At 59.4% G+C, this 13,280-nt stretch overlaps 1 protein-coding gene across 6 annotated transcripts in view; it reads right to left on the bottom strand.

Annotated features, from left to right (window-relative positions):
• The window catches only part of BANP (BTG3 associated nuclear protein), a 118,707-nt gene extending 112,861 nt beyond the window's left edge, over positions 1-5,846 (bottom strand). The window contains exon 1 of one of the 6 annotated variants that reach the window (XM_032324952.1): positions 5,723-5,846. Coding sequence is in view for 1 of the 6 variants with exons in the window: in XM_032324955.1 (XP_032180846.1) it covers positions 4,562-4,585 (24 nt within the window). In the remaining 5 variants the exon portion in view is untranslated. Of the gene's footprint in view, positions 1-4,561; positions 4,922-5,722 lie in introns of those variants that run through there. The other 5 variants (XM_032324950.1, XM_032324951.1, XM_032324953.1 and 2 more) reach the window with 5 other exon arrangements.
• Positions 5,847-13,280: the final 7,434 nt, after the last annotated feature.

Here is a 13,280-nt window from a genome sequence, read left to right as displayed (position 1 = left end):
GGTTATTTCATGATTTTCTACCTTGTGAAACGAGGGAAAATCAGTACAGACCACAAGCAGCGTTTTGAAGCACAGAAAGTCAGTCTTTATTACTGAACAGTTGGTCAGTACAGGGTTCTGCCCACAGGTGCTCAAGCCCCAGCCCGACTGGCTCGCCGCGGACCCACGTTCCCGACAGCACGCCCGGCTGCTCACCGGGCCGCCGTCCCCCCGGGGGCCCTCCCGTCCAAGCCGCCGTCGCTCGCCGTGCTCTGCGGATGCTCCTCTCCTAAACACTCGTACGGAATCACCTGGGCAAGGCAACGGCGTCGTTTCCCCACGAACACCCCCTCCACCTACCTACTTTGCACGCAGCTGAATTAAAGCGCGCTCAGCTCTGCCTTCTGCGCGCCCGACGTCCTTCGCCCGTCGCTTCCACGCCGTAAGCAATCCGACCCCGCAGGTCACTACCGACCACCACCGCCTCTCCCTTCCACTGTCACGCTTAGTCATAAAGCGAATCTGACTGGCTGCCTAGCACAGAGATAGATGGTCAAAGAACATTTCACCAAATCGGACAGTTCTTGGCCGTGGGCAGAAGTAAAAGGTGCAGGGGCACCTGGGTGGCTCAGTGGGTTAAGCCTCTGCCTTCAGCTCGGGTCATGATCCCAGGGTCCTGGGATGGAGCCCCACATTGGGCTCTCTGCTCAGCGGGGAACCTGCTTCCACCTCTCTCTCTGTCTCTGCCTGCTTCTTTGCCTGCTTGTGATCTCTGTCTCTGTCAAATAAATAATCTTAAAAAAAAAAAAAAGGAAAAGGTGCAGAAAAATTAATTCAAAATTTCATTTCACGTGATGTTACAGAATTTTGGGCCTACGATCTGCTTGTGGCTGGAGAAGTTAGCGCTCCCATCTCAAGTTAAATCAAGAACAGACACAGGTCTCAAGCCACGGGAGGCTCCAGGGGCTGACCCGCGCTCCGCTTCCCCTGAAAGAGACAAACGAGGGGCTGCCGCCCTCACCGCTGCACTGGGGGGTGAGGAGTCAGGACCTCCTCTGGGCGGGTGGGCGGGGGGGCCCGTCCAGCCACAGTCCTGGACAAGGAACCACCAGAGCCAGAAAGCACGGCGAAGACAGTATGAGCTAGAAGCTAAAGCTCTGATTTCTAACCAGTGTCACGGCCTACAAGAGACGAAACTGGGCGACCTAAGGGGGAAGTATTTCATCACTACCCTGAGAAGCAGGGGTCGCTGCGGACTCTAATTCTCGGGGACCGGCTGAACGAGCTCTAGGCACTGGACCCCAACAAGGAAACAAGTGCCGTTTTTTACAAAAACAAACGGCACTCACGGGACCCCACTCGCTGCCTGCTCCCCAGTTCCCTGGCCCTCCTCACACCCCAGAACAGTGACCGTTTCAAAGCGGTTCAGAGTACTCGAGTGAACACGCCATCGTGTGATCTTGTTTCCCGACCATCACATACGTGACGCCAGAGACCACGACGGTGTTTATTTATCTGTCAAACGGAGGACTTGCTCAAGCTTTTATCTGAGTCAATCTCATTGAAAACCTTCATGTGTATTTTCCTCTAGGAGCTTCTTCAAAAAAAAGAAAAATGTTTTCCTTTCCCAGATCTAAACGGCTGAACCGGTAAAGTTATGTGCACCTTTCCAGGTTCGTCTTGTGGGTCCCGTATTTACTGAACAGCTCAGCTGTCGGGACTCACGCGGTGCACCAGATCGCTAAGGAGAGATGCCGGCTATCCGGCTATGCCATCACGAGCTCGCCCAGACCCCGTCCCTGAAGAACCCATTTTCCAGTCCACAAGACTGTGGTTCTTTATCTAGCGCACCTCCTTGGCGACTGTCTCGCACAGGAAGTACTGCTTCAGCATCAAAGTGCATACACCACACCAGCCATCGTTTTAAATGCAAATTCTAGGTCTTTCTGGGTCTTTCAAGACAGGGATACTTTTAAGGAACACCCATGAACAGTTTGGTGAATGACCCTCCATTCGGGCTCTCTCAGGACTGGACTATGGGCACGCACGTGTGACTCGGGCTATCAGCTGCGGTGCGTGACATCGTAGGTGTTATTACTGGTGATGTTAAGGAGGTGATTTTTCCACAGTGAAGTTACCATTTTTCCCTTTGTAATGTAGGAGTATGTGGGAGAGATACTCGGGCTATGTAAGTGTCAGACTGGAGGAGACTTCAGGAGACATGACAATTAAATGCGGACTGGGATCCTGGATTAAATCCTGAAACAGAAAAAGGGTATTAATGGAAAACTTACGAAATTCAGTTAGGTCTGTAGTTTAGCTAACAGTACTGTGCCGATGTTAACTTTCTGATTTTTAGGATATCTGGTTATGTAAGAACTCAGCATTACCGGAAGTGCGTGACGGGAACGGGGAAGTTTTCTTAACTATTTCTGCAACTTTTCTGTGAGTCTAAAATTAGTGCAAAAGGAAAAGTTTACAAAGCTGCAGATTCCGATTCCACGTCTGGTGGGGGCCTGAGGGTTTGCCTTTTCCTCGAAACACCCAGCAATGGCGAGGTCACTGCGTGGACCCCGACAGGCCCTGACAGATGTGGGGACGTACTTCACTGCGCACAATTTTCAAAGGGTAATTGACTAAAATGCACCAAGACTTCACTTCAAGTGTAGTTCCTGCTTAACTAGAAGCGATCCTGAAGTCCGGCACACTGAACCGCTACCCTCACATGACATGGCCCGAGAAGCTGCTGTGCCAAGGCGACCTCGAGTCTGAATCTACCTTTGTGACTGGTGTCTACAGCTGGCCTTCCAGGGCTGAGCTGGCCCTGCTCCAAGGCTGCGGAACCAGAACCGCCAGCAGGAACACGGGACATCCGCCCACACTGCAACGCAGAGACGGCCACGGGGACAGTGGTCAGGCCACCCACTCCACAGCGGAAGGCATCCATTACCAAGGCCGCAGGGCGGCAGGAGAGCAGAATGACAAGAACCAGAATGACAAGAACGGGCTCAGGAATACCTGCTCCCAAAAGCAAATGGTACAAAGTTGACCTCTATTCGTTCCACTAAGGGAATTGCATAATAATAAACCCACAAGAAAGAAAAATAAGACTCGAGATACTTTGCAAATTTCTGGGCGAAGGAGCTCATGAGAGCCAAGGAAACCACAGTGTGGTGCAGCTGAAGGTGGGCTCGAAGCCGACACCAGGGCAGGGCAGGCCAGGCCAGCGCACTCCGCAGAGCGCGGGCTGCGCCTGCTCCCAGAAGCCGGACGCGGGCTCAGAAGAGTACGAGAACCCGCCCTAGACCAGGCAGACCATCCCCAAATCAGAGGGGTCCCTCTTCAGCTGTAAGACCCAGAGGAAAAGGCTCTGCAACCTGGCCCCTGAAATCCCACACAGTAACAAGGTCCCGGTCACCGGAGGGGAGACCCACACGATTTCAAAACCAGCCCCACAGGCTCGGAACGCTCTGCCCTAAACAACAATAATTACCAATATTTAAGGAGTCTTTGCCATACGAAGTACAAAGCCAACACTTTTAAGAAGATGGTGACAATGACACTAGAAGATGTAAGAATTCAAGGAACAAAAGAAATGAAAAAATCCTGTCGGGATCCTCAAAGTCAAGAGGGTCGCACACTCCTAACACAAGCAGCTACCGCGGACAACAAAACAGACAAATAAGCTCCCGATGGTCTTCAACCGTGGAAAGGAAAAGCCTAGAACAGCCCTGGAGATAAAGGAAGCCCTCTCCCCAAAATGAGAATGATGTGACCGAAGAGGATAAAAACAAGAGACTCCGTGGGTCAGCCCGAGACGTCCAACATCAGAAGGACAGAAAGAATAAATCCAGAAGAAATTCCTCAATGTCGCGGGGCTTCGGGGGAGCCCTCAGAGCACGTGCAGTGGGACCCCACACCCAGGGCACTCTGAGGACGCCTCCGCGGCAAGCGGGTCCTGAGGTCACTGGAAGGGACTGAAGCACTGAAACTGGAAACACCGGACAGAGCCAAGACTGAACTCGAGTCCTGAACGGACTCGGACGCACAGGGCACGAAGGTGCGCGGGAACCGGGCTGACCGACGGAGCGATCGATCCCGACTAGGAGGACTGCGGAGAAGCGGGGACAGTACCCCCGAGCAGTAAAACCCGGGAAGAGTCCCGGAGCACCAGGCAGAGGCAGCCCAGGCCAGCACCGGGCGGAAAAGACCTTCCCGCGGTGAAGCAAGCAGCACTGGCCGTCTGGGAACAACAGGAGTCTCGGACACAGTGGGTTAGGAGAGGGCAGCGGGGACGGGAAGGAAGTCCTCCTGCCGCAGCAGCGTCACCGCCGCGGCAATGTGACAGTGCCACTGCCCGCTCCGGGCTCCGGACGCAGAGAGACGAAGTCCTTGCGGCCTGGGCGGCGGGGCTGCGGGGCTGCGGGGCTGCGGGGCTGCGGCCCTGCCCAGGCTCTCCCTGGCGCTTCCTGCACGGCTGCTCCGGGGAGGCTCTGCGCACAGGCGTGTTTCTCAGAAAACAGACCGCACAGCCACGGAGGTCCAGCCCTCGGCCGTGTGTGTCCTGGACGAGTGTCCTCACCTGCGTGGGTCCCAGTGACCTCATCTGTGACCCGGGGCAGTCTGCGTGACCCGGGGTCCCTGGGATGACAACACTGGGGTGACCAGCAGTCCGGGCCGCCGCACGGAACCCGTTAGAAACCCACGGCCGAGTGACGTGGACACAACCCCACGTCCCCAGCGGACACTTGCTTTGACTGCAGGCACAGGCCCGGGGGCCCGGCCCGAGGGCTAACCCGGCGGGCTGTCCGGTCGGTCGCTCCCGGCCAGCACCGGCACCCCCGGACCCTACAGCGGAAGGCTGAAGCGCCGGGGCCCCTCGCTCGCGGAGGACCACCGCACCCCCCACCGGCGGGCTCCCCGGGCTCCTCCACGACACCTCCGGCGGCCGCGGGGCGCGCTCCGGGCGGGGCGCGCTCCGGGCGGGGCGGCGCAGGGCGGACCGCGAGCCCCCCGCCGGCCCACGTGCACGGGCCCCGCACGCGGCAGCGGCTCCTCGGGAGCGCCCGGTGTCCGGGCAGCGCCGCGCCCCACGCGGGCGGCCCCGCAAGCGCTCGGACGGCGCAGGCGACACGGGCCTGCACCGGGCCCGCGGCGAGCCCCGAGGCCGCACTTGCGCAGCCTGCGCCCGACCTCGTCCCCGGCGGCCCGGGGCCCTCCACAGCCGGCCCCGGGCCCTGCCTCCCCCGCAGCGCTCGGCCCACGGGGTGCGCCCCTGCCCGCCGGCTCCCGGGCACACGCGCGGCGGAGGGTGGCCCGGCGGGGACCCCGGCGCGGGCCTCGCTCGCAGGGCGCTGCCCCCGCGCCCCGACAGGTGACAGGGGCGCCCGGCCCCCGGGGAGCGAGGCTGGCGCGCCGCCCGCGGCCCGGAGCGGAGTCGGGGGCCGCCGGGGGCGGGGGGAGGGCCGGGCCGCGGGGGGGGGGGGGGCGGGGGCGGGGCGGGGCGCGGGGGCCGGGCGCGCCGGCGGGACCGAGGCCCAGGGCGCCGAGGGGCGTCCGGGCCGAGGGCGGAGGGCCGTTGGCCGGCCGCGCAGGGCGTCCGGGCGGGGGCGGCGGGCGCGGGCGCGGCGGCCGGAGGAGGGCGCAGGGAGGAGGGAGGAGGGGAGATCTCGCTCTCGCTCTCGCTCTCGCCCCGCGGGAAGGGGGAGGTGGAGACGCGACCGGCTGCGGGAGCTGCAATTACCGTGTGGGCTGCGGAATTCTCGTGGTGTTTGTCGGGGAGATGCGATAATGGCGTCCGTCCTCGCGAGAGAAGCCGCCGCTCTGCGCAGGCGCCGCGAGGCCCTCCCCGCGGGCCCCGCCCCGCCTCGTCTGCGCAGGCTCTCCGAGCGGGGCGCGCCGGGCTCCGGGACGCGGCGAGGGGGCGGGGCCTGCCGCCGCGGGCCTCCCGCGCGCGCCTTCGCCCGCGCCGGCGAACGCCGAGCATGCGCACGCGTCCTCCCGCCGCGCCGCGGTCGGGGCCTCTCCGGATCGTCCCGTCCCTGGCGTGAGCTCCGTCTTCTCGTCACCCGGGGAGAAGTCGCGTCGGCGCAGCGGAAGAGGAGTGTGCCATTTCTTCCGTGGCTGGATGACTAGGGAATCACCTCCCCGCGACGACTACATGTCCCGGAGGGCCCTGCGCGAGCTGCGAGCGGGGCTTTCTGGGAATCGTAGTCCCTGCGCGGCCGCCGAGCCTGCCGGTACTTGTAGTCTCCCCGTACTCCGTGCTCCCGTCGGCGCGCGCGCGCGGCCGCTGGGACTTGTAGTTGGGAGGGAAGGGCCGCAGTTCCGGGGCCGGGGTCGGGGCTGGGTGCGGGTGGGGCGGCGGCAGGGCCGGCGCGCGGGGTCCCCGGCGTCCGTCCGCACGGCCCGGCGCTGCCGCGCGCAGGCGTGTGCCCGTCCGTGCCCTCGGTCGCGGTGGTCGTCGGACGCGCTCCCAGCGGCGCGCGGTCCCCGGAAGCCCTGGCCCCGCGCCCTGGCCCCGCCGTCGGGTTTTCTGGTTCGGGCCGCTGTGTCCCCGAGCTCCGCGGCCCGACGCGCGGACACCTGCCGGCCGCCTCGTGCGGGCGGGACACGCGGTCCTGCTCCCCCGGCGTCCCCGCCCACGGCCCCCGTCGCCGCGGTGAGACCGGACTCCGGCCGGTGACGGGCCGTGCGGCCTCGGGCGACCTCGCCGGGGACGCTTCCCTTCAGAAGTGACCTCGGGGGGCCGCCGGGCCGGGTCGTCCCCGGGTTACTGTGCGGGAAGGGCGCCCCGAAGACGCTCCGGACGGCGGCCGCGGGGGACCGGGCGGGGGTCCGGGGCGGGGGAGGACACGTGGCTCCGACGCCGCCCCGCGAGGGCCGCAGCGCCGCTAGGTCGCGCCGCCGGAAGAAGACGAGGCGGGTTCGCGGTGCGGGACGCGGTCCGGCGGCGGCGCTGACCCCAGGGCCCTCGGCGCGGCGGACCCCGTCGCATTCCCGGACGCCGCCCTGTCCTCTGGGCGGCCGGCGCGGGTCCCCGCTCCCTCCCGGCCCGGCCCCTGCGCCCCGCGGGCTCCCGCCGAGTTTCCCCCGGATCGCGCCGGGAAGGCGGTCGCGCTTCTGTCTTCTGTGTGGATGACTCGGCGCCTTCACTCTTCCCCGCGCTGCCCAGGAGGGTCAGGGAGAGGCCGCTGCTGCCCGGACCGACCCCGGCTGATGCACCGAGGTTCTGAGGACAGTGGAGCAGCTGGACATCGGCGGGGACAGCCGTGCACGGAGCGGGAGCTGCTTCCCTACTGCGGGGGACGCTCCTTGCCGGGCCCTTCCTGCAAAAGTCCCTTCTGGTTTGTTTGGACCCTGAAATAACGGAACGCCTTAATAAGGTTTGGGACAAGGGCGGCCCTGGTCCAGTTCGCATTGCCCAAAGTCACTCTAGCTGCAGTGTTGACAAGTGCGCTGGGCTGGGGAGGAGGATGGCTCTGTGGGTTTGGGGGAGGCTCCGGGAGGGGTCCGGGCACGAGATGATGAAGGCCTGCACTAGGGCGCTCGCAGTGGAGACCGATGTGGACAAGTGGACAGCCCAGGAGGTCCCATGGGATGACGTCAACAGGACTTGACCATAAACCCAGTCCTGGGGACACGGTAAGGGGGGGGCTCTGGGATGCCACCTGGGGCTGCAGATACGGAAAATTAGATGATGGAAGTACCATTCCCTGACATGGGGAACTCGGCACCGCCAGCCACTGGCTACCACCTGTGGCTGTGGTGACGACCCTGAACAGTGTTTCTTTACGTTCTGTCATTCCTCTGCTACTCCAGAACACCTTTTTCTGCTTCACACAAAAGCATCTGCTGGCAAGAGATCAGGTGAGGGGATGAAATGGACTCGGGGTAATAGAGCCTATAGGACAGTTCAGGAGAAATGGAAAGCAGTGGCATTCGGCTCCCATGATAGCCTCATCTCCCACCGGCACGGATCCCCCCACAGCCACATATTCCGGTCCACCAGGAGATTTAAGGCCAGAAAGTCGTCAGCAATGTGGTAGAATCGGAGGTTCCCCATCACACCCCCTCAGCAGCAAACATTTACAAGGCATCCGTGGCGGAAGCCCTCCTGAAACCGCCCTGAGACCCAGCTCTAGCCACTTGTAACTGGTGCAGAAACAGTCCCACCCAGGAACCAGAGGGAAATCCACCCACCCATAATGTGATACGCTACGTTAATAAAGTGAAAACCATATGATCGTCTCAGTAGGGGCAGAAAAAACATTAGACAAAACTCAATATCCTTTTTGATAAAAACTCAACACGATGAGGGTCTTGTCTGACAAGCCCAGAGCTGACATCAGACCCCGTGGTGAGAGGTTGGAAGCTTGAACTCTGAGACCGAAAAGACCAGGGGGCCCATCCCACAGAGTCCTAGAAGTGCTAGCCTGGAAAGTTAGGAAGGAAAAGAAGTATGAGCCCTCCAAATCAGAAAGGAAGAAGTTAGATTGTCTCTGTTTGCAAATAACATGATCTTACCCATCAAAGACCCTGAAGACCCCGCCCAAAAAACTGTCCCCTTACAAACAGCATGCAAGAATCTATATGCTAACAAAGAGTGTTCTGAAGGAGAAATGAAGGAAACCGTCCCATTTACAATAGCATCAAAATGGCCAAGTAGTTTAGAAAGTTTAACCAAGGAGGTGAACGATCTGCGCACTGAAAACGACAGGACACCGGTGGAAGAAATTGAAGACACACAGAAATGGGAAGAGTCCCCTTCGTTTGGGGGTCAAAGAATGAATACTGTTAAATGGTCCGTACTATCCAAAACAAGCCTCGACCAACCAAAAAGCTTTTGCATGGCACACCGAAGAGGCGCTCTAAAGAAGGGGAGAAAATGTTTACCTGCCACACACTTGAGAATCAGTTAATACTCGGCGTGTATAAGAAGCTCGTACAACTCGATAGCGAATGGAGAGAGAGAGATTGTAAAATGGACAGAGGACCCGCATGGACGTTTTTCCAAAGAAGACGTACGGGTCCGTGAACCATCACTGGGTCATCAGGAAAATTCACATCAAACCTCCAGTAGGTTATCACGCCCCGCCTCTTAAAACGGCTGGCCTGGAAAGCACAGTTGATGACAAGCGCCATTGAAGGTGGGAGAGAAGAAACGTCACGCACTGTTGGCAGGACAGTCACCGCGGAAAACGGTCCGGAGGGCCCTCAGGAAACTAAGAACGACGCTCCGACCTCGCAGCCGCTTCTGGGTAAATGTCCAAACGAGACGAAAGCAGATGTGTGAACGCTGCCGTGTCCCCCTCGGCAGGGAGACCTGGAAGTGGGCTAAGCATCCCCCGACCGGCGGATGGATGAAGAAGCTGTGGCGTTGGCAAAAAGTGGAATATCATTCAGCCACCAGAAGGAAGGACGTCCTGCCGTTTGTGACAACGTGGACAAACCGGAGGGCGTCACGCTGAGTGAAGTACGCCAGGCGCACTGCACGGTCTCACTTACACATAGAGTCCAGAAAAGTCAAACTCAGAGAAGCAGAGAGAGGAGCAGTGGTCAGCGGGGCCCGGCGGGCGGCGGAAGGGGATCCCAGCGTGGAGACTTCCAGTTTGAAGTGAATGCCTTCGGGGACCTGGGTCCAGCGAGGGGACCACGCTGACGGGGCTGCATTGTGTCTTTGAGAGTTTCTAAGACCTCGGGTACTCTCAGCCCCAGAACCATGTAACTGGGTTTGCGGCTGGAGTTGCTGATGTACCTGTGATAAGGCTTCCACGGTGTAGACATGGATAAAATCGTCCTGGGGTTCGTCCATTGCACCTCAATAAAGCTGGAAAATGAATATTTTTTTAAGAAGGTTTTGAGCGGGGCGGCTGGGTGGCTCAGTGGGTTAAGCCGCTGCCTTCGGCTCGGGTCATGATCTCAGGGTCCTGGGATCGAGCCCCGCATCGGGCTCTCTGCTCAGCGGGAAGCCCGCCTCTCCCTCTCTCTGCCTACTTGTGATCTCTGTCTGTCAAATAAATAAATAAAATCTTAAAAAAAAAAAAAAAAAGAAAGAAGGTTTTGAGCGATGAGGACTCTGTTCCGTGGCTGCTGCACGGCTGTGACGTCCCGTGAATCTGGGAAGCCACCGAAACGTCCTGTGGCTCCCTTCTACCCCCGCCTCCCGGGAGATGGGACCGTAAGACCTCACGGAAGTCACCTGTGCGTTCTCGTGCTTTTGAGCTCTGCCCGACGTGCGCCCCACTCCCACCCCCACTCCTCTGTGGGGCTCCGGACGGGTAACCTGACCTCCGGGCCCTCGGTGTCATCCGGAAGGTGGGACAGTACACTGTACTTCGCAGATTGTGTCCATCTCTGCCGGGGACGTGGGTGCCACTGGGAAAGCGTTAACGGCCACCACGGCCGCCTGGCCCGCAGGTGCTGGTGCTGTGCCTTTGCCTAAGTCACAAAATAACCCGCTGGTGTGTCTACACTTGGCCAGACCTGCTTGACCGCTTTCCCCACCCCCTCCTTTTTTGTATAGCGTTTAAATACACATCACGTGAACTTGACTGCTTGAACCATTTAAGTGTGCAACGCAGCGGCATGAAGCACATTCCCCATGAAGCACATTCCCCTCACTCATTAACTCTTTCCAGAACCTTCTCATTCTGGAAAGGCAGGCATCCCCTTATCAGTCACGGCCCCTGTCCCAGCCCCAGCCCGGCCAGCCCCTCCTCTGCTTTCCGTGTCATAGATTGGCCTGTTCTGGACATTTCGTGCAAATGACATTCCGCAACATGTGGCCCCTTGAGCTGAGCCCCTTTCACTCGGCGGCACGTGGTCAGGGCGTGAGGTCCGTTCAGGATTCGCTCTGCCGGTTCAGGGACGCTCCGCAGTTGTCGACGCGCCTGGTCTCGCTCATGGGACTCTGCTGCTGCTGTCCCTGATACCGTTGTTCGTTTAATCCGTTCCTCCAGGGTGAACACGTCGGTGATTTTACTTTCCGGTCCTGCGAGCGCCGCTGCCGGGAACGTTTGTGTGCGGGCGTCTCCGCGCCTCGTCTCTGCAGCGCGCACCGGGTCGGAACTGCCGGGTCTCCCGCTCTCCGCACGTCGGACTTTGTGGAAGACGCTGTCCGACTCCCTGAATGACGGGCCTCGCCGTGCCGAGGGAGCGAACGCCGACCCCCGGCTCAGAGAGGCCCACGCCGAGAAGCTTCCCAGCTCCTGCTCCCCCGCCTTGTGCGGCTGCCTGGGAAGCGGGTGCTCTGGCCCCGACCGGGCCATCTCAGCGGAGGCCTTGGGGGACAGAGCTGAGCCCTTCCCACTGTGCCCCACCCAGAACAGACACGTGCGAGTTCGGTAACCGCTGTCTCCAGCCACTGCCCCTGGGAGCGCCGGGTCAGACCCAGTAGGTAATTGGGGCATCAGCTTCCGTGCACCGTTTCAATTCCAAACCAAAATAGCGCCTTGTACCGGGGACACAGTTGGAATAGGCGGCTGGCATTTCCCTGCACGGCAGGCGCACTGAGGATGCGCCTAGGTAGGCCAGGGTCACGGGGAGAATGAGGTCACGGCCACGTGCATCACCCCTGCCCTCTCCAGCAAGGGAGAACTTAAACCGTAGGCATTATTGCCCGGGCTCCGGGCCCTTCCCCTGCTGGATGGAGACCACGGTGCTTACTAAGTCAGGGCCCTTTGGAACACAGGGGAAGTGCATACGCGCTGAGCAGAGTAAAAGGACCTCACTGAGTCACGGACCGGGGGAGTTTGGAAGAGAGCTTCAGGGTAGAGGAGTAGGAACCATTCGGCCGGAGCAACGCTGTGTTCTCACTCTCGCTCTCTCTCCTCTAGCCTTCCCTACCCTGGGTTCAGTTTTCTCTCCATTCTTGGGCAAGATCTGAAGAAGCGTTCCCAGCAGCGGCACACAGTGTGTCTCTTACCAGTTTCACGATCATCGCGGACGGACAGTGCCTCTTACCATGTGCCTGCAGCCGAGCTCCCAGAGCTAACGCTCCCTGGCCCACGAAGCTCGCCTATAGATTATTTTCTCTCGGGTCTGTCGAACCTGAGATACCTCAGCAACAGGGGTCCGCTCGACCTCGGATGGCCAGTCCAGCAGGGCCGGTGTCCCAGGGAAAAGTCAAGTGATTATCAGAAGGTGTTCTCAGAGGGAAGTGGCCAGGGGTCCCACGTCAGGCAGACATACACAGCCCTTGCCCCCTGCACATGTGTCCCAGGGCTCCCAGGAGACCCAAAAGACACGCCTGGACACACATGAGCAGTGACGTCAATGTTGATGTCACTCCAGTGGTGCCGCTTTGTTCCCGGAGCCTCTTGATTCATATTTTCTGGGAAGAGAGGCTGTGTATGTTTCAGCAAAGGAGAGGAAATGTCTCCCTTGGGCTCCCAGGCAGCCGTGATTCATTGGTCTTCATCTGACTCCAAATACAGTGTAATTATGCTGGGCAGGCAATGAATATCACAAAAGCACTTAACGTCCTTATGAAAAAGAGATTTCCACTACAAAGTGTCCCCTCGGGCTCCTCAGATCAGGGGAACAGGTTTATAAATCCATAAAATCAATAAAAGTGTGTGCCCAAAATTGTACTATAAGGAAAATCCATGGAGAACAAAAGAAGAAGGAAAGGCACATAGAAACGTGCACATAGTTTCAAGATTTTTGTCCAATCAGGGTTTCTCCCATTTCCTCTTTTTTTTCCCAACTGGAATAGAATTTCTTTATGGACAGTGTCTGTGTCATTTGGGGAAGCTTAAAGTCCTCTGGAGAGCATTCGGGTGCATTTCGGGATGGACTTGAATTTCTGTCGTGTAAGAATAAAGCCCTGTTTGGTGAGAGCGGGGCCAAGAAACCCGAGCGGTCTCACAGAGCAGCGCGCTCTGTGCTTTGATCACACACTCAGTTCAGCAAAAAGCCTCTGGCATGCCCTTGAACTCAAGTGTATTTACGAATAAATCAGACCCGGGCATTGGGTATGACAGTGTTTGCTCTATGAAACATGTACAATAGACAGTACCACCAATGAGAGGGGAAATATAGACAGAAATCCCTGTGTTTTCCTCCTCTACCTTGAAGGACAGTCTGAAATTGGCTCATGGACTGGAAGGCTTAACAAATCCAAAAATCCAATGCAGCAGGGTGGGGGGGATTGGTTTGCAGGCTGGAAACTTGGGGAGACCGGCAGAGCCCAAAGGCAGAGCGCCGGCAGAGCGCTCTCCTGTTCCTGGGGAAGTCTCTTTGTTCCAGACTGGCCTTTGGCTGATTTGGTGAGGCCCACCCACACGGGGAGGACAATC

The sequence above is a fragment of the Mustela erminea genome, chromosome 19 (genome assembly GCF_009829155.1).
Source record: "Mustela erminea isolate mMusErm1 chromosome 19, mMusErm1.Pri, whole genome shotgun sequence".
In the NCBI taxonomy this organism is placed as follows: domain Eukaryota; kingdom Metazoa; phylum Chordata; class Mammalia; order Carnivora; family Mustelidae; genus Mustela; species Mustela erminea.
This window is presented reverse-complemented; position numbering and strand designations above follow the sequence as displayed.